Here is an 18880-nt window from a genome sequence, read left to right as displayed (position 1 = left end):
CAGAGACCCCGTCCTATGACGTGCAAGCGAGACAGACACGCCCTCTCACACAGCCATTGGGGTCTCAGTCCTGAGGATGAGGGAGGGAATAAGGGCATTCCCAAGTGATTGGGCTCCCGAGGGAAAGATCCGGGTACGAGGGGCGTGGCTGTCACACTCCTCAGCGCACTCACAGTCTGCAGCGGGCTTGGAGAGGCAGGCAGCGGCTCAGGTGGCAAGCAGCATGAGCCATGAAGTAATGGATCATCGTGAAACAGGTTGTTCATCTTGTGCATTGAGTTAGAGCAGTTGGCTTCATGGAGCAGCACCTGTAAGGAAATAACAGAGAATGTCAGCTGTAGTGGTGAAAGTACGAACCAGAAAAGGATTGGAAAAAGCCTTAGACGCCTGGAAAAGTAGTTGTCATTACGCATGGGTAAAACTGGGAGATGCTGGCTCTACATATATAAAAAGCTCTGCGTGTATACATAAAAAAAAACACCGTGAGAAAAAACAAAGTTTGCAACTCGTAACCTGACCATTTACTATAATACCTGCAGAGCCCAGCCAAGGTTGTTACACCCGCCCCTAGGCTATGTCTTTGTTAATGTGCGAGCTTCCTCTTGCAACACTCCCAGCGCGAGCCCGCCTTTGATGCCATTGCGGTCGCGCGCTGCCGGTAACTCCCCAGTGTTGCCATTACTGCGGCTTGACGGTCTCGTGCGCGCCTCGTGCTTAGGGGACACCACCCGGCCCCGTCCACCGTCACTCCGTCCTCGCCTTGTTCAGGAGGGTAATCTTTCACACCTGATCACTTCACGCTCTTTGTGGTACCTACGACCAACAAAGGCAATAGATTATATTAATAATACCAAGACTACCGGAGTTTAGACTCTCGGTGTCAGTGGTTTTCTAAAGGAGGTTCTTGAGACAAAGGCTCAATTTAAACGTGTACGACAGAGCACGGGCTTCTGAATTGTTTGTTTGTAGGTTAAGGATTATGTATTATGTTCTACATGTCAGAAAGGTGACTGTTTTTTTTCTCTGCTTCCTGTTACAGCACTGTGGTCCGTCACCGAGACCCTTCTACAACACCTGGCACTGCGTCCAGAGGAGATGGAGAAGTCTGATGACCGGACTGAGGTGGTGCTGCTGGCCTGTGGCTCCTTCAACCCCATTACCAACATGCACCTGAGGTTGTTCGAGCTGGCCAGAGACAACCTGCACGCCACTGGTACGTAGGAGGCCAAGGGGTATCATGGGCCCCCCGCCCTTTGTGCAGGGGTGGGAGGCACAATCCAGGTATGTGCTGGACATGGGACACGGGGGCTCTGTGACTTGCATGCATGTATAGAGCACTTTTCACCAGTGCTCAGCTGTACAAGAGCACCTGGCCCAAGCTAGTCTCAATGAATACTAACGCCGAAAATATCGCAGGGAACCCATTTCTGGGGCTACTTTTGTGACTGGAATTCTAGGCTCTGTTGCCTCCTTTATGTGTGAGTATCTCGGGTTATAATCTTAGATTATGCTGTAAATTGAGATTAACTGCATTTGCGAAAACAACGAACTTTGTAAGTGTTGTATATTGTGAGTGTAAATTATCTTGGAAAATAGACTTGGATAGTACAGCAAGATTCCTGTTCGCACCTGTGTTGTGTTTCTTGTGACATAATCTAAGCATCACACAATTCAAGCGTGCGTGCCTAAGATGTGGCTTCATAGCATGTGAACAAGATGGGGAGGAAGAAGTCAAAAGAGGGATGGGGTCTTCTACTATTGCTCTACCCCTCTTTCTAGACCAATGTTTTCATTACTCTTCCATATTCTGTCTCCTCTGTTCCATATCTCCCCTTATTTTGTCTTGCTATGTGCAGTCCCATTCCCACCCAATCTCTTCGAGACTCCTCCTTCCTCTCTTTATGTTTTGTTCCAGCTTTCTTCCTTAGCCACTGTACTCTTAGTCCTAGATTTCTTCCTTCCTTTCTCTTTTTCTGCTCTACCCCGCTCTTCTACATTAATTCTTATCTCTCGGTTTGTGCTTGGTTGTTTCTTTTCCCTAGCCATCCTCCGTCACCATCTGTTTTTAGTCACCTCTGATGTCCTCTTCTCCTTGTCTTTACTGTGCCCCAGTTTCCTCTTCTAGCATCTATCCGTACTCCTCTATGCACTGTTAAAGGTATCTTCCCCATCCTCCTTTCTTTTACTCTGTGCAGGTTCTTTACGTTAGCCTCCCTATTTACTCCCAGTCTGTGTTCTGAACCGTTCTCTACCATAGCCTGTCTTACCCCTCTGTACTTTCCTAGTTTACTTCCCAATCCTTTCACCTCCCCCTTTTAGGGTTCTCTGTTTAAATTCTCTCCATTAGCTACACTTAGTGTAAGATTGATAATGCAAACACACCACCACTTTTACAGTGGTGAATGTCATCTTCACTGTTTTAAGATTAAGGAGCATATATGATTCAAGTTAGTCTGCTATGGCCACCAGTCCCTGCACAGAAAATTTCGTGGTTATTTAATAAAGTGCACGCTCAACCTAGAATTCTTAAATCTGCAGGAAATAACGTATTGGCCACTGTCAAACGTTGTAATCATTGAAACTGGATTTTCTCATCTCTGGCCCAAATGATTTGAATACACTTTCTAGTGAGAAAAGGTTTAAAGTCCATTATCTCAAGTTTCAGGCACTTGTGATATCTTCTGGCTTTTTTCCCCTTGGCGTGGATGATACCTCCCTGGGTCTATTCCTGGTATGCTGGTCCATAACTTTTCAACATGATTGCAAATCTTACACACTCCTTTAATTTCTTGGTGGGTTATACACAACTAGGCATCCCAGCATCTAGAAGCATTTTCATAGTATGTGGCATATAAATAGAAACAATAAATCTAACTATACTTGACCCTGTCTGGTGTCTCCCTGTTCTCTCAATTTCTTTTTTGCCTTCTTTTCTGCCCTCTTCCTCAGAGAGAATTCCTTCTCCACTTGTTCTGGTGAGAAATCTCCATATCAGAAATTAGCTTTTGGGCTGAGGGAAGACACCAACTTCTGTTGGTCTCATGCAATTGTATGGGCCTTATGCCACTAATAATTTTGTAGATGCTATAGATGGTTTGTTTGGAAAACTGAGACCCCAGATTTTTCATTTTGGAGGAGTGGGAAGAGAAGATAAACGCTGGGTAAAATAATCAACTGTCTAGTTGAATCTGAAGCGTTTTTGCAGCAACTATGGCTTGTGCGCATGTATTTCAGAAATGTGGGCTAGACAAAGGGAACGTCGCTATTTTGGCAATTTGTGATAAGCATTTGCTATATCAGGCACAGTAACTGGTGTTATGATGTATGCTGTGCATATTTACATAGACTTAGTATGTGTGTATTGGTACGTGGACTTGGCCAACCAAGCTGGGGGGCAACAAAGTGCTGGAGTGGGCAATAGCCTGGCGGTACGATTTAAGTTTGTTTGCAGTTAGGTGGGTAATAAGTAAGTTCATACCAAAAAGACTGGTAAATCTCTTTGAAAAGACGTATCTTAAACGTCATTCTCGATTGCAGGTTGAGTCCGAGGAGTTCTCGTGTCTGTGGGGATGTTGTCTCAGATGTATATGGTTCAGTAACACCAAGCCTTTACCATTAGGGTGAGCGCTATCAAATGACACTGATTGGTTTTTTATGTACACATTTGCAAAATGTAACACTTTTAAGCTACATATAATGCTACTAAAGCCTGAAAGCAAGATTGGTGATTGTTTACTTTCAAAATTAATTGTATACAAAAGTAAAAATTGTAACTTCAAAAAAGGTTTTGCTAAAATATTGTGCAGCTTTCAATATCATTTCTTTGAGGCATTGTTTGGTAAAATGAGTTTGATGCTTGATATATTAAATATTGATGTAGAATTGGTGTAAGACCCTTATGGTCAGCATTAATATATTCTTGAAGATAAAAAAGTGCACGAGGGTCCGTATTACACATGGCTGCGCTTGTGCTAGTTGTGGCTGTGCGCCAGAGTGCACCCGTTGGCATTATGGAAACTCGTCTTCCAATGTGCCGTGATGTTGACTTTTCGCTCTGTCTTCATGTGCGCTTGCAACTGTGCGCATTTTGTATAAGTGCCGGTGCAAATAGATTTTTGGCTGGAGCATCCACGTACGTGTGGTCGCATAAACGATTTGGCATTTTAGAAAGTATTGCTAAGAGATCTGAACACGGGCCCTGTTCCATATTACTTGTGCCGACTTTCTTATGGCGCAGTTTTTGCTTAAAATGTGTGATTTATTTTTATGAATACCTCACTGGATGTTTTCAGGACAGTTCAATTTCAACCTTTTAATAAAGGAGCGCTGTCCTACTGTCACTTTAATGTCAGTACGCGGACCTTTGCATGTTCGTATAGATAAATTTTTGTTTTGAACATTTTCACAGAAAGGGCAGCGTAACTCAAAGGAGAACATAGCCTGACTAATGGAGTGAAAGTGAGAGAGGGCTGGAAAAGGTCAGGACACGCATAAGGGACTTTCCCAGAGAGTAGAGATAGGTAAACCACTGAGCAGTCCATCTCGTGCCAGGTTCCTGGATTCGGCTCGGCTCAAGGTCACCTTGGACCTTTGAGCTTCAACCGATAAGAGCGTTCATCTGCCAAGAATTAGAGAGAAAGTATTAACCATTGAAGGAAAACAAGAAATGCCCTTCTTTTGTCAGCAATGCTAAAAACCCAGGATCAATTCCTGGTTCCCAAATGCCCAATTTGTGTGATCCTCGGTTCCATGTTTCATTTCACCATGTCTCCTTTTTTAGGTCTCGCTTGAGCCAGCTCATGCACTGCTCTGAGAGACATTTTGTAAGTGGGGGTTTTCAAAGTGCTACCACACGCTTTTGCTGGCCTACGCTTGCGGGCACGTGCACGCACGCAGCCGGCTGTTTTCAGCACCCGATCACTTTTGCTGCACGCGGAAGCGCGGACCACTCGCGGGCTCACGCTCCCTCATTCCATTCCTTTCTTTGATGTATTTTTTTATGCGCTGTTACCGTTTCTATCCAGGCGCCAATCACACTAGAGGTGTTTACCGTCTCAAAACCGGAGACACCGTTGTTGTATCAGTATCCATAAAATCGGCTCACTTCCCAGGCTATTTCGCTTTACATTGTGGCCCAGTATTTTTCCCTGGTTCCTCGCCCTCTTGACAGATATAATTTACTCCCTGTTGCCCCTGATATGTAATTTCTCTTCGCTACCTCAATACCTTCCCGAGCTTGAACAGTAACCGTTGGGACCTTGAGCCGTCTGCAGGGAAGCTCTAATTATATTGCCCCGGAGCTTTAGAGAAACCAGTACTTAACCTTTCAAAACATTACTCGCTGTTTATTTATTGGGCAATAAGTCCCACCACCTCCGGGGATACTTTTGTCCCGCTTGGTCTTCGGTTACGTGCCCTGGAACCCACCACTGCAAACTGACAACCCCCTCTGTGTACACTGCCAGGTCCCCTCTGGCATTCTTGCCAAGCCAGGCTGGCATCGTGGTGAAGACCACCCACTCCACGCAAATGTGGCCTACCCTGCAATAACCACCATCCTTCCATGTTGTGTTTACGCTGGGTCTTTACATGTGCACGTGAATTATGTAACAGGAAACTCATGGTTCCGCGGATATTATTTGTCAGTTGAGTTGAAAGATGTACATTTTCTGTGCATTGAAGGATAAAGGAATTATTTGCAATGCAGTGTTTATCTGGAACGCACTGATAGTCAATAAATAAGCAATTTAAATAATTATTGATCGATTCATGGGCAAAAAAAAAAAACATTTTACTTAGTGTTGTGGCTTTTTTGAAGTTTTATATAGCGTAAACTCGCCCGAAGGTATTGGAGCGCTTTACCTGAGCACCAGCTACATTATTTCATGTACGCAGAATTTAAGTGATTTGCCCAGAATCACAGGATGTTGAACCGATGCAGCTCTGGCTGTTACCCTGATTTCAAGCTCATAACTGGGGAATGTGAGATACCACATGCCGTCTGTGTTCAAAGCACCAAAATTCTCATATTCTGCCTTTTCCCGAGCATTTTCTACTGATACATTTTGGCAGTTCTGACCTGCAGAAATCCGCGAGGGAAAACAGAGGGTTGCGATAATTCTCGAACACCTCAGAATTCTGGTAAATACTTATTTCCCGGCCATCTAAGTCCTACACCTGGTGCTATGTAACTCGCTGGTGGGAGTGGTTGAGCTTTAGCAAATAACTTGTCCGCATTTGACAACTCTACTTAAACATCGGTGCCATTTTTTATAGCTTAGGTACAAATTAATACCTTGTAAAAATGCATGTAATATGTAAAACGTAAAAACAAAAACGTTCTTTTCACATTCTTTTATGATTATGTATATTTGCAGTTTTTGTAAATTAGGCCCTTCACCTTTAAAGTGAGTATTATTTTAAGGGCATTACATCACTTCTAAAGTAACGTCACTATATGTGCCTCCATTGTGATGTTCATATGATAATTTGCCCCCTCCCCCTCAATTTCTGTTTATGACTTGGCCCTGCAGCCGCCCTCGGAAGCCGAGCCACAGCCACTTGTGTGACTGGCCCTAGCGTGTCCTTCTGCGTCAGTGCCTGCTTCCTGACTGACTGCGTCTAGCAAAAGCTAGCTAGCTATGACTGAGCACAAGGACGTGCCCCTTCTCAACACGACATCAGATAATGCCATAATAATATGATCACCGGGTGTCACTGCGGACGGGTGTCTGTGACTTGTTACTGGGAATGTGCACCAGGAAGTGTTTATTCCCTTCGGTAGATGAGCTAATACTAGTGACGCAGGCCGCAGAACACCTCAAAACATTCTGGAAACACCTAGAGACTCACACATTTTAGCAAACGTGCGCCTAGTGTTCCCCTTACTGCTTCTAATTTCTTGCAACCTTCTCCCCTTTGCCTGCATCGTCCCGGGGCTGCCATAGCGATTGGTAAGAACAAACACACTCAAAAAATGGTTTTGCGACTGATGTCACTCCTACACTTCCGTTTGCTCTGACAGAAGCTTTAAAAAACAAGCACTGGCATAGCCAATAGGTCTCGCCTTTGGTACCTTATAAGTGCTTAGCCATGCAACAGTTGATGTTGTTGCACCAAGGATATTGTGCTGCATAACTAAATACTTATACGGTCTCAAAAGCGAGACCTAAAAGCTATGCCAATGCTTGTTTTATTCGTTATTGCCATCGGTACACCTTAAAATGCGGGAAGTTTGGATGAGCGCAGAACACAAATCTCTTGTGTGTTTACTTAATAGACTATTATTTTGCCTCATATATATTAGGAATAGGAATTTTGGCTACATATATGGTCTACACGGCAACTGATTAGTATCTTAATTCGCTAATGGTATTGTTGTCTGGGTGGGGCGGGCGACCATCTCTTTCCGGGTCGTGTTTAAAAACTCAGTTATTAAAAGTTTCTTAATGCAGTGATATACTGTAGTAAGCAAAAATGTGTCTTCTCCATGTTAAAAATATACACTTATTTGAATTGAGATGAGCCTTTTTTTAAATTTTTTTATAATGTATATTCTACGATTTACACACCACTCATTATTAGGTCTCGGCTCGTGTACAGGTTTTTAGAGTTCAGCCACTCCCTTGGCTCCCCCTGTTAATTAAATTTGTCGTCTACCGGTGCCAGAAAGAGAGGTTAGAAAGAGAGTAGGATGGAGAACACCAAGGGACACACATCGAGGGGCAGAGGGACAGAGTCTAGGGGGTGTGATCTTTGAGAGCGGGCGAGAATTCCTTGGAGAAAAGGGCGGGTAGAGAGGTAAGGAGGGGGAAGGTGACATCGAGAGGGACAGATTACAGACCTGTTTCTGCATCGCTGTGTGGGTCAGAGACAGAGAGCGTGACAGATGCTCCGTGATAAAAGCACAGGAAAAAGATAAAACCTGGGGCTGAGAGAGAGGGACACAACGGGACACTGTCAGAAGGACTTGGAGCGACAGAGGCACATCAGTAGACCGAACAGAGGAACGGGGTCATAGAGTTGGTTAGAGAGAGGGTCAGAGAGAGATTGACAGAGAGGGGCAGACACACAAAGGCAGCCATAAGTTGACATACAGGGACAGAGTAGAACAGGGAATGTGAGACAGGACAGAGAACGAGTGGGTATGGGTATTATACAAGTGTATGGGGTATAACTCTCCGTAAGCAGCTGTCTTTGTTTTCATTTTACCTTTGTTATGATTCCTGTTATCTCTTTTTTTTCGCTGTCATTTATCATTCCATCTTTTTTCAGAATAATTACACCTGCTTCACTGTCTTTCATTGCTTCACTGTCTTTCATTTCGATACCTTTATTTGGGTGTTTGTGCACTTTAAGTAGGCACATTAGTTCCAGGAACTTACCTTGGATGCTAGTATATGTGTTGTCGGTTATTCTGTGTCTGTCATTGTGCCTGTCTTTTTCTCTGTTGAATCTCTAAGTTATTTGTTGTCATGCTAATGGTTTCTCTTTAATTTGTAGTCTACACTCCGTACTGCATTTACCCATGCCAATGCCTGGGTTTCTCATTCAATGTTATTTGTTTTGCAGTGTGGTGTCCATAGTTTAGTTAATGAATTAAAAAAAATCTGGATTTACTAGTCCCAGAATGCTGAGTGGAAACCTCGACTGGATTAGCAGCTCATAGATCGACATAGAAAAACAGAGTGCTCTATTTCTGTGCTTTCTCTCATACTTGTGAGGTTTGCCCCTGTCTGTCACCTTTGCATTTCTATTGTTTCTTGAAGTTTATATATAGGTCGGGTTGTTTGGAAGCTGTGATGTTGCTTCATGAATAGTATAGAATAGTATTTGGCTCTTGATTCCCAGGAGGCATTTTGGTGAGTGAACTTTACTCCTGTTATCTGTTACCCCAACCTCTATTACCCCTTACCTGCTGCAGAGGAGATACTTTACTATTGCATATGCTGAATGTCCAATTATTTATAAACATTTTTAATTTGTGGCCATGTTATAGCATGGTGCTGACCTATTAGGCTTTTTATATCTAGAGAAATGTAAAGATGAATAATCACACAGTGCGGTGCAGGTTTTTATTTATGTTCTTTTTCATTTTCTATGAAGCCTGTGTAATGTATAGATTTTTCATTTAGAAATTGCTTTTTCTTTTTTTCCTCCATTGTTTCTATCGATGGTAGCAAGGTCTATGTGAATTGCTTTCTTGATATGTGTATTAGTACACAATAATTAGTTTTTCTGAAACGGAAGCTCACTGAATTCCTTTTTGTTTTCTGTGTGAAGTAGATCACATAATGGGAGTAGTTAGCATGTGTGAAGCTGCTGTGGTGGCGGCTGTTAGGAGCCTGGCTTAGTATATGGTGCTCACTTATGTAAGTGTTGCACCCTGCACTAATCCAGACAACCCTTATGGTTATTTTAGCGGTCTTAGACAGCTCTCTAAGTGGTAGCTGTGAAGAGCAGCCTTCAGTCTTAGTCTAGAAGGAGTGTAAAACAGCTTGTTTTACCAGTATCAATCTTATGGTATAGGCTAACTGAAAACGAACCACGCGGTGTAGTTATAAAAATATGTATTTCTTATTAACACTCACTGATGCATGGCAATATCTCCTACCTGGAGACATAATCACAATACTTTGATACTAGAATACGCAAGTAGAACAAAAACCCAGTGGTCTCTAGGGGGGGCCCAAACCATATACTAAAATAGTAGAATGCGAACCACGACCTAAGTCGAGACTAGAACCAGAAGATGTAGAAGACTCGGTGACCCAAGGAAACACCCATGGTAAGTACCCAGTGAACTCAATACAAGGCAATGGGTAAGTCGCAGTTGCAGTTTTAAGGAAGGACCCTTCCCAGCGAACCCTGAAGAAACACTGGAAGATGGAAGGTTGGAGAGTCACCTCACCCATGGATACCCCAGGAACCAGAATACCGAAACCATGGAAGCCGGGTGCATAGCTCTGAAGTGACATCGGAAACCGCTGTAGACCACAATGGAGGACTTAAAAAAAGATGCCGCTGGCGAAGAAGGGAAAAAAGTCCGGTGAGATCCAAAGGTGGATTCAAGATGAGAGGTAACTGCAAGCTGAGGGGACAGAGTCTATACCACTCAGGAGTGATCAGGCGGCACGGAAGGCAAATACCCACCGATGTCCGAGCTGCAAGGGTGTTCACGGTGCCCTTGAAGTTGCAGCTGTTCAGACCAGGTGACGCTATGGAAGACCAGGAGCCGTTCACGAGCTGTTCCACGTCGGATGTCAAGAGCCATGGGGTCAGTGTCCGGCAGGGGCACCAACAAGCAACCAACTTGGTAGTCAGAGCAGGCCCAGAGGAAGCTGGGGAGCCCACTGGAGCCAAAGAACACTCTCAATAGGACCCACGGTGTGAAGACACAGGAGTCCCAAGAGGACCTCGAGCAGCTCACCAAAGGACGAAGACCCACGCTGCAGAGGATGCGGTGCAGCCAAAGATCTTGGCTGCAGGAGATGCTTGAGGCTGGAGCTTCTTGGGGCCCGTAGATCTCTGGTGAAGTCAACAAGCCTTGTCAACTGGAAGTCCATGTGGTGCACAGGGGTGGTGCTCCAGCGGTTCCGACGAGGGAGACTGGCTTCAAACGTGCTGTGGAGACAGTGCAGACCTCGAAAAAGTTGCAGAACCACCACCTGTGTTACTGAACCTTTCGGAGTCTGTAGGAGCTTTGGAACAGCAGACCTGTCAGCTTCTCCGCGGTGCCTGCAGATGCAGGGAAGGGACACCTTCACTTCAAGGGAGATTCCTTCGGGTGTCTTGGATGTCCACAGGCCTGTAGTAGGACCTGTATGAAGCACAGACAACGCAGAAGACGGGCAGGACGACAAGACCCGGAACAGTAGGAGTCTTCCCAGTTGCAGTCTCGGTTCCCAAAGTGAAGTCTAGAGTGCCCAGAGAGTTGAAGATGAAGTGGTTTCGGATCTGAATCTTGTCCCACGATGAATCTAAGGAACCACCTACAGGTAAGCCCTTAAGTACCCTAAGAAAATGGTTTGGACGATTCAGGGGTCCCTCCCACAGGAAGGCCTGGACAGTGGGGAGGATACTCCCATGTCCTTTGTCTGGTTTCGCGCCAGAGCGGGACCCAACAGCTCCCTGAACTGGTTCTAACTGGAGTATGCAAGGAGGGCACCAAGTGTGCCCTTTAAAGCAGTCTAGTGGTGCTGGCAAGCGACCCCACCCTGTCCCAATACACTATGTCGCGTCTGTGAAGTGGTCACACCACCCTGTGAAAGGAAATCTATTGTTCTGCCTTCCCCTGCTCGAGCTTTGCTCAGAAGCAGGAGGGCAGAATCGTGTCTCTGGTCGCCAGCAGCTATAGGTTCGAGGCATGTGAGCTGCTGAATTCATATCTAGTGCATAGATCGCCGCCTAGTGTTGGGTCCGGATGATTGCACATTGTTGTCCTGGAAGAGTCTTCGAAGTATCACGAGATAGGTGGCTCCTCCCCTGGACTACAGTGCGCATGGGCATCGACTCCATCCCCAGATTGTTTTTTTCTGCCATTGGGTTCGGATGTATATTTGTTCCCTCCAGTTCGGAATATATCTAAAACTTTCTTTTTGGCCAAAAGGCCTTTAGTATATCGTCGGTATTGTCTTGCGTTCGGTGCCCGAGTCTTTCAACTCAGTTCCCGAGTCGAACATCCAGAGGAGTCGCGTGACTTCTCGGCACTGAAGGCCCAGTCAACGCCAGAGGCTTATCGACGACACATCATGGAACGGAGCCCGTTCAAGAGGTGCCCCGTATGTAATTCGAAATATCCTCATATCGACGTCCACCCGGTGTGCAACAAGTGCCTGTCGCCGGATCACGATGAAGCAAGCTGTATGGCTCGTTCTCGTTTCCGATCCAAGAAGACGATTCGACTTCGGCACGCAGCGCGCCAGGAGGCCCAGCAGACGGCACCTGACCCGGTGAACATTTTCGATACCGAAGAGGATGAGGGAGTAGAGCAGGAAGTTCGAGAGTCTGATCCTGCATCGGAGAACGACTCCAACTACGACGCAGATGTCGAGATGGTCGATATTACTAACGTCGTCGACGAGGTAGGAGACGACGATGTGGTCTTTGGGGCCGGAGAAGATAGCTCAGGCGAGGAGCTAGGCCCAACCGTCGATACGGGGGCCGAAAGACTTCATAAGGCTCAGGCTGAGGGATCGCCACATGGCCTTACCCAAGATCTTACAATGGGTTCCACAGCCTCACCTCAAGGCCCGGCTTCGGACACTTCTAAGGAGCCACAAGTTGGGAAATCGAAACCGAAAGAGAGCATCGGTGTCTACGCAATCGAAAGCACTGGAGGCGGCATCGAAACCGAAAGTGCGTATTGCGTTGGTCGGCTCAAAGTCCTCGGACCTATCGGCGCCGAAAAAGCTTAAAGGTGTCATCGACCCGGTGAGGTCGCTAACGGGTGTCGACCCAAAGACTGTAACAAACAAAGAACAGGTCAAGGACGTCGACCCGGCGCCGAAGAGCGTCGACACAGACAAAGGACTCGGATTGCAGAAGGTTCTCGATCCTACACGTCGGACGGACAAGGTCCAACGCGCTACAACCCTCGAGTCTACGCCTGGCGTTGGATCGAAGGAACCTGTCAAGTCGACGCAGCCGTCCGCCTCCTTCTCGAAGCAGGTGTCTGAGTAGTTGAAGCGAATTAAAAATAAGACTTCCACTGTCGGTCCGAAGGATACTTCTCCATCGACGCCGGCTGCAAAACCTCAAAAGTCGCCAGCGCCCATCCAGTTCACGCTGCCGCCGAAAGTGGTGCCTAAGGCCTTCGCCCTCAAGACGACCGTCGAAGGGTCTAAGCAGGCGTCAGAGGGACCGAAGACAGGGCCTGGGTTGGGGGTCGCAAAGCATCGACAACCCCCGCTTCAAGAGCAGCCGGAACAGTTCATTGACGACGACACTGGTAGACTTTCAATTTACAAACGAAAGATCACCCCGGAACGGCCTATGGAGTCCTATAAAATCCCATTAAAGAAGGAGGATTCCACTACTTCACCCGTTCTTGTCGAACCAATATCTCCACGTGGCCAAGACACTGCTCCTATCTCGCCCACTTATTCAGATGGGGAGACAGGGGGAGGTGACGATGAGGAGTACAACTACCCTATAGACACTGATCCTGAAGATCACAATGAACCCTGGGCAGACGCTGCTGACCCAGGAGATCCACACACTGCCCCAGACAGTCAGGTGTATGCTGTAAAAACCTCGCCTACTGAAGACTCTGCGGCATTTAATGCGCTTATTGAACGGGCAGCCAAAAATCATGATGTCCAGCTCCATGCTGACCCGATTGAAGTGGATTTTCTGTTTGACACCTTTTCCACCTCTGGAAAAACTGTCAAGACTCTTCCAATGCTAAAAGGTGTCTTAAAACATGCTGGTGACATCTTCAAGGAGGCCACGAGGGCCAGGGTGTTAAACCCCAGAATTGAGAAGAAGTACAGACCGGCGCCTGGGGACCCTACATACATCAAGGGCCAGTTGCCGTTGGACTCTCTAGTTGTTTCCAATGCCCGGAAGAGGGCAAATTCACAAACAACGGGTGATGCTCCTCCCCCTGACAAAGAATCAAAAGTGCTAGAAGCATCAGGGAAAAGGGTAGCAGCTCAAGCGGCCAATGTCTGGCGCATTTCAAACACTCAGGCGCTCTTAGCCAGATATGACAGGGCCCATTACGACACACTTGAGACCCTGTTACAACACTTGCCAGATGAATATAAGGAAGCAGCAGAGATGCTCATACAGGAAGGGAAGCTTATGTCCAATGCTTCTATCAAGTGTGCATTGGACGCAGCGGACACCGCTGCCAGAGCCATTAATACTAGTGTGATGTTACGGCGACATGCCTGGCTGAGAATCTCCGGGTTCAAGCCAGAGATACAAACCACCATACTAAATCAGCCTGTAAACCCTGATCACTTATTTGGACCTGAGGTGGACACCACCTTAGAAAAAATCAAAAAAGACACAAACTGCGAAATCTATGGGAGCTCTCCAGTCGCAGCAGTTCAGGGGTGGTTCTTTTCGTCGCTTACACAATAGAGGAGTTTCCAGAGGCCAGCTGTCCCAGCAAACACAGTATAATAAAGGTGGCGTGCAAAGCACATACACCAAATAAAGTAGAGGTGGATATCGTGGGAACAGCGCCAAGGGCAGAGGTCGTGGAAACAGCTCCCGATCCTCCGCCGCTACCAAACAGTGACGCCTTTTCACTGCCCCCCGACCATACAACACCGGTCGGGGGGAGAAGTCCATCACCACAAACAGGTTGGTCACAAAGCTTATCCAGTACGGTTATTGTCTGGAGTTAATATCCACTCCACCCAACATACCCCCAAGACACCGTCCTATGTCCACCGAGCATTTGCACTTATTGCAGCAGGAGGTACTCGTCATGCTGCAAAAAGGGGCAATCGAGCCCGTGCCTATGGAGGAAAGGGGCACAGGAGTGTACTCACTGTACTTCTTGATACCAAAAAAGGACTGGTCCCTCAGACCCATACTGGACCTAAGACCCCTAAACCAGTACATTCTATCGGAACACTTTCACATGCTAACATTGCAGCAGGTTCTGCCGTTGCTTAGTCGGGGAGATTTCCTCGCAACATTAGATCTGAAGGATGCATACTTTCATGTTCTGCTACACCCGTCACACAAAAAATACCTCCGGCTCACCATTCAGGATCAACATTACCAATTCAAAGTCCTCCCTTTCGTAGTGACAACAGCACCCAGGGTGTTTACGAAATGCCTGGCGACAGTGGCTGCACCCCTGCGGAGACCAAACATTCACGTATACCCTTATCTGGACGACTGGCTTATCCAAGCAAAGTCGGCCCAGCAGTGTGCCGCACACATGTCCCACACCATTCACCTTCTTCACGATCTGGGATTCTCACTGAATTACCCAATGTCCCACCTTCAGCCCGCCCACATACGGCAGTATCTGGGCGCGACAATAGACACTCTGGCAGCCAAAGCACAGCCAAATTCAGTGAGGATCAACAGCATTCAGTTGCTACTACAAAAATTCAGACCGCAACACTCGCTTCCGGCAAGAGTGTTCATGCAGTTGATAGGCATGATGGTCTCCTGCATCTTCATAGTCCCGCACGTGAGACTACATATGCGTCTGCTTCAGTAGTGCTTAGCACGTCAGTGGAATCAGGCTCACGGACAGTTGAAAGACCTAGTGTTGGTGACCAGTTGTGCATACAACTCTCTGCATTGGTGGAATCCACAAAACCTTTGCAAGGGCCAAACATTCCAGGAGCCTGTGCCACAGATTATTCTGACAACTTTATAACCTTGTATCATTGATAGAGCCATTGTCGTTTTTTTTATCCTCCAACGACTGTCAGATGAGGAAGGGGCCTGGTCACTTGTAACTATCGCCAGGGGAGGGCGGGAAAACATCACCATGGATCATCAAACACACTGAATTACTTGCCCTTACAAAACAGATTTAGGGCCTTAGAAATGGTGGACTGACTGAGCAACGACAACGCGTTAGACATTGTGGAGAAGAGGCAAGAGAAAAAAGATTAGCGACCCAACAAATCAGCCTATCAAGCATACTCAGGGAACCAAAAGTATGGAGACACTAACCGGTGGCAATATACTAGATGTAGAGCAGAGGACGGGTGGCATGTACATCATAGAGGAAGACCTATCGGTTCCATCTAATCTACACCACTCATTGTTGGAGGATGTTCCCACAAGCCATGAGGTAGCTGAACTGGGGGAGCAAATAACCTTTATATCTTGGAACGTGGCTGGACTATCCAATAAACTAAATGATCCAGCATTTCTACTGTTCATAATAAAATTCTCCGTTATTTGCCTTCAAGAGACCTGGGAGAGGAGAGGAAATGCATATAAATGGGTATCGAACATTCCATACTGCTGCTGAGTCATCGACAAGGGGCAGGAACAAAGGGGGTCTAAGTGTTTATATTTCAAATACCTCTAATGTTAAGGTTGTAAAATTTATTTCTGATTCAAGTTATTATCAGATATTAGGGATAAAACTTGATGGGAACGAGACTATTAATTTGATAAATTTTTACAACAATGTACCAAAGTGTGAGATAGTAAATGTATTTAAAAGCCTTTTATATATGATGCAGAAGTCTGAATCAGAATCCTTCTCGGGAACCGTGTTTTGTGGGTGGGTGGTTTTAACTGTTCCTTATGCCAATACGGTCATACGGACATATGTGGTATAGTTAATATCAACTCTCACCGGGAATACATTAAACAGTTTATTGTTTGAGTTAGATCTAGGATTTGCCAATGAACTCTGCACACCACAGGTCGACTTTAGTCCAACATTCAATGGAAGGGGATGTAACTCCCTGATTGATTTTGTCCTGGTTTCAAATACTATCATTTAATCTAACTGATTTTAAAACGGGGGAAACCGTAATCAGTGATCATTACCCCATTAACTTCTCCCTAGCTTTTAAAACACAATCTAAGAGAAAGCATTGAATAATTAATAACTTGTATGGTCACAGGATAAACTTAACCAGGAGAAACGGCTACACAATAAAATGGAACAAAATTGAGCCGGCTTCATTCCTTCAGAAACTAATAAAAAATAAGTTTTCCGATTTTATGACCTGCCTATCGGAAACAAATAACCAGTCCTTAGTGACTTCAGCGTTCTGTAATATTACCCAGGAAATTAGTAAGTGCTTGGAGGGGCCACCTAGGAAACAGCAAAGGGACAAGGCGGAGGGATGGTTCAACTCAGAATGCAGTAAAGCACATGCAGCCTTAAAACTGGTGCTTAAAAGAGATCCCAAATGCATTATTGAGATTAAAAATACAAGAGCCATGTACTACTCCGCAATCAAAAAAAGTAAGAGGGATATAAAGCTGGAGGCGTGGGACACTCCATCAAGCCTGCCTCCATAAGGATAATATAACATTTTGGAAGGCAGTGAAGGCCCCTTTTTTTGTTGAGGGGAAAATCATACCAAATTGAATTAGCTATAGAGGAAGTCACCTGGGTAACCTACTTTACCGGACTATATAAAAAGGATAACCTATCCGGGAGTCAGGTCATTGAATCACACGGTGAAAGGGAACATGTGCCGGTGGGCTTATTCCCCCTGGATATCAATTTTGAATTATCGGAGGTGGAATTAGCTATATCCGAGAGCTCTGGTGGCAAGGCCCCCGGGCCAGATTGGGTCCCTGTTGATATCTACAAATCAAATACCAACTTATGGGCCCCTCTTTTGACTAACGTATTAAATCATATAAATAAAATCTGCTTCCCCTCCACATGGCAGGAAGCTATTGTGATCCCTATCTTCAAGAAGGGTGACCGTAACGACCCTAAATGTTATAGGCCCATTTCTCTTTTAGATTCCTTTATGAAAGTTGCGAGCAGGGTGATTTTTAAACAGACTACAACAATGGGCGGAGGACACAGGAGTCTCATCAAAGTTCCAATATGGTTTTAAGGCTGGACTGGGCACGGTTGAACAAGGATTGAACCTAGCAATTATCATTGGGAAATATGTGGTGGCAAAAGAGGAAAAGCTGTTTTTAACATTCGTAGACTTAAGTTCAGCCTTTGACTGCTTAAGTCACGAAATTATATGGGACACACTTGCACATCTGGGAATTGACAGGAGCATACTGAACTTTATCAAAGAACTGTACAGGGGACAGGTGCTAAGGTTAGGTATGGCAGCAAAGGGGAGTGTACCACTAAATTTCCTATAAGAAAAGGAGTGCGCCAGGGATGTATACTGGCGCCATTCCTATTTAACTTATACATTAACAGCATAGCATCCCACTTGATGCAAGCGAAACAAGATTACCCACAAATCGGAGGAAATTTAGCACCAATTTTGTTGTATGCGGACGACGCTGTTATAATGGCAAGGACCCAGGTGGCTCTCCAGAGATCTCTTGCGGTTTTCTCAGGTTATATGAATGCAAGAGGCCTAAAAAGTAATATTAATAAAACCTCTAGCATGTGCTGTTCCAAAAAGGGTAAGGGCCAATGTAAAATTTATCTGTCAGACAAAAAGATTGAAACCACAAAGACATTTTCGTACTTAGGCATAAACTTTGACAGATGTGGAACCTGGGCTGCAGCAGCCAATATGAGAGAACTCGCCTTTTCCCGTGCCATTGGCGCTGTTCGTAACTTTGCAATAAAGCTTGGGGATCGACCAGTAAACATTCTGCTTGATATCTATAGATCAAAGTGTGTGTCCACTGCGATATATGGCTCAGGCATTTGGGGGGTCGCGGACCTAAGAGATCCAGCGATGCGAAAATTCTTTTGCGTGCTATTTGCTAGCTGCACCCACGTCAACGTATGTTTGCCTCAAAGCGCTAGGTCTGGTCTATATATCTGATCTCATAAAGGTGAGCCCAGTATTGCTGTGGCACAAGGTCTGGGTTTCGCATGAGACAGATTTAAACAGGGACATCATTCAGGATTGTTTGAGACTCCAGGGGAGTACAAAAATTTAATGGCTGCAGTATGTAAAACGCTTTCTCAAAGACATTGGGCACCCAGAATTCTTCGAAAATCCATCCTCTTTAACATCAATTTCAAAGAAAAGGTTGAAGGAAATCTGCCTATCGTTTTTAGATAACAAAAGGTGGCAGTTGGAGGGTGAGAAGAATTCAGTAATACAAAACCAATTGATGCGGCATGGCCAAGGTTTACAGCAATACCTGGTTTGTACACAACGCAGTTATACCAGGATGCTGTTAACTCGTTTTAGAGCAGGGAGCTTTTTTAGACTGTTGATGTTCCCTGAGGTAAACTCCTGGTCAAAGTCCTTGATTTTATGCC

At 45.6% G+C, this 18880-nt stretch overlaps 2 protein-coding genes across 9 annotated transcripts in view; one reads left to right on the top strand and one right to left on the bottom strand.

Moving 5' to 3' along the window:
* The window catches only part of NMNAT1 (nicotinamide nucleotide adenylyltransferase 1), a 229078-nt gene that overhangs the window by 170773 nt on the left and 39425 nt on the right, over positions 1–18880 (top strand). For 4 of the 8 annotated variants that reach the window (XM_078642274.1, XM_078642273.1, XM_078642277.1 and 1 more), the window contains one exon: positions 1040–1213. In XM_078642274.1, the coding sequence (XP_078498400.1) occupies positions 1096–1213 (118 nt within the window). In that variant the 5' untranslated portion in view covers positions 1040–1095. Of the gene's footprint in view, positions 1–126; positions 258–559; positions 773–1039; positions 1214–18880 lie in introns of those variants that run through there. The other 4 variants (XM_078642271.1, XM_078642278.1, XM_078642272.1 and 1 more) reach the window with 3 other exon arrangements.
* LOC144754468 (uncharacterized) overlaps positions 1–18880 on the bottom strand; it is a 129173-nt gene that overhangs the window by 78495 nt on the left and 31798 nt on the right. The window contains exon 2 of the mRNA XM_078642284.1: positions 174–308. Within this exon, the coding sequence (XP_078498410.1) occupies positions 174–247 (74 nt within the window). The 5' untranslated portion in view covers positions 248–308. The remainder of the gene's footprint in view (positions 1–173; positions 309–18880) is intronic.

The sequence above is a fragment of the Lissotriton helveticus genome, chromosome 5_1 (assembly GCF_964261635.1).
Source record: "Lissotriton helveticus chromosome 5_1, aLisHel1.1, whole genome shotgun sequence".
NCBI lineage: Eukaryota > Metazoa > Chordata > Amphibia > Caudata > Salamandridae > Lissotriton > Lissotriton helveticus.
The sequence above is the reverse complement of the archived record's forward strand: the minus strand, read 5'-3'. Positions and strand labels throughout refer to the sequence as shown.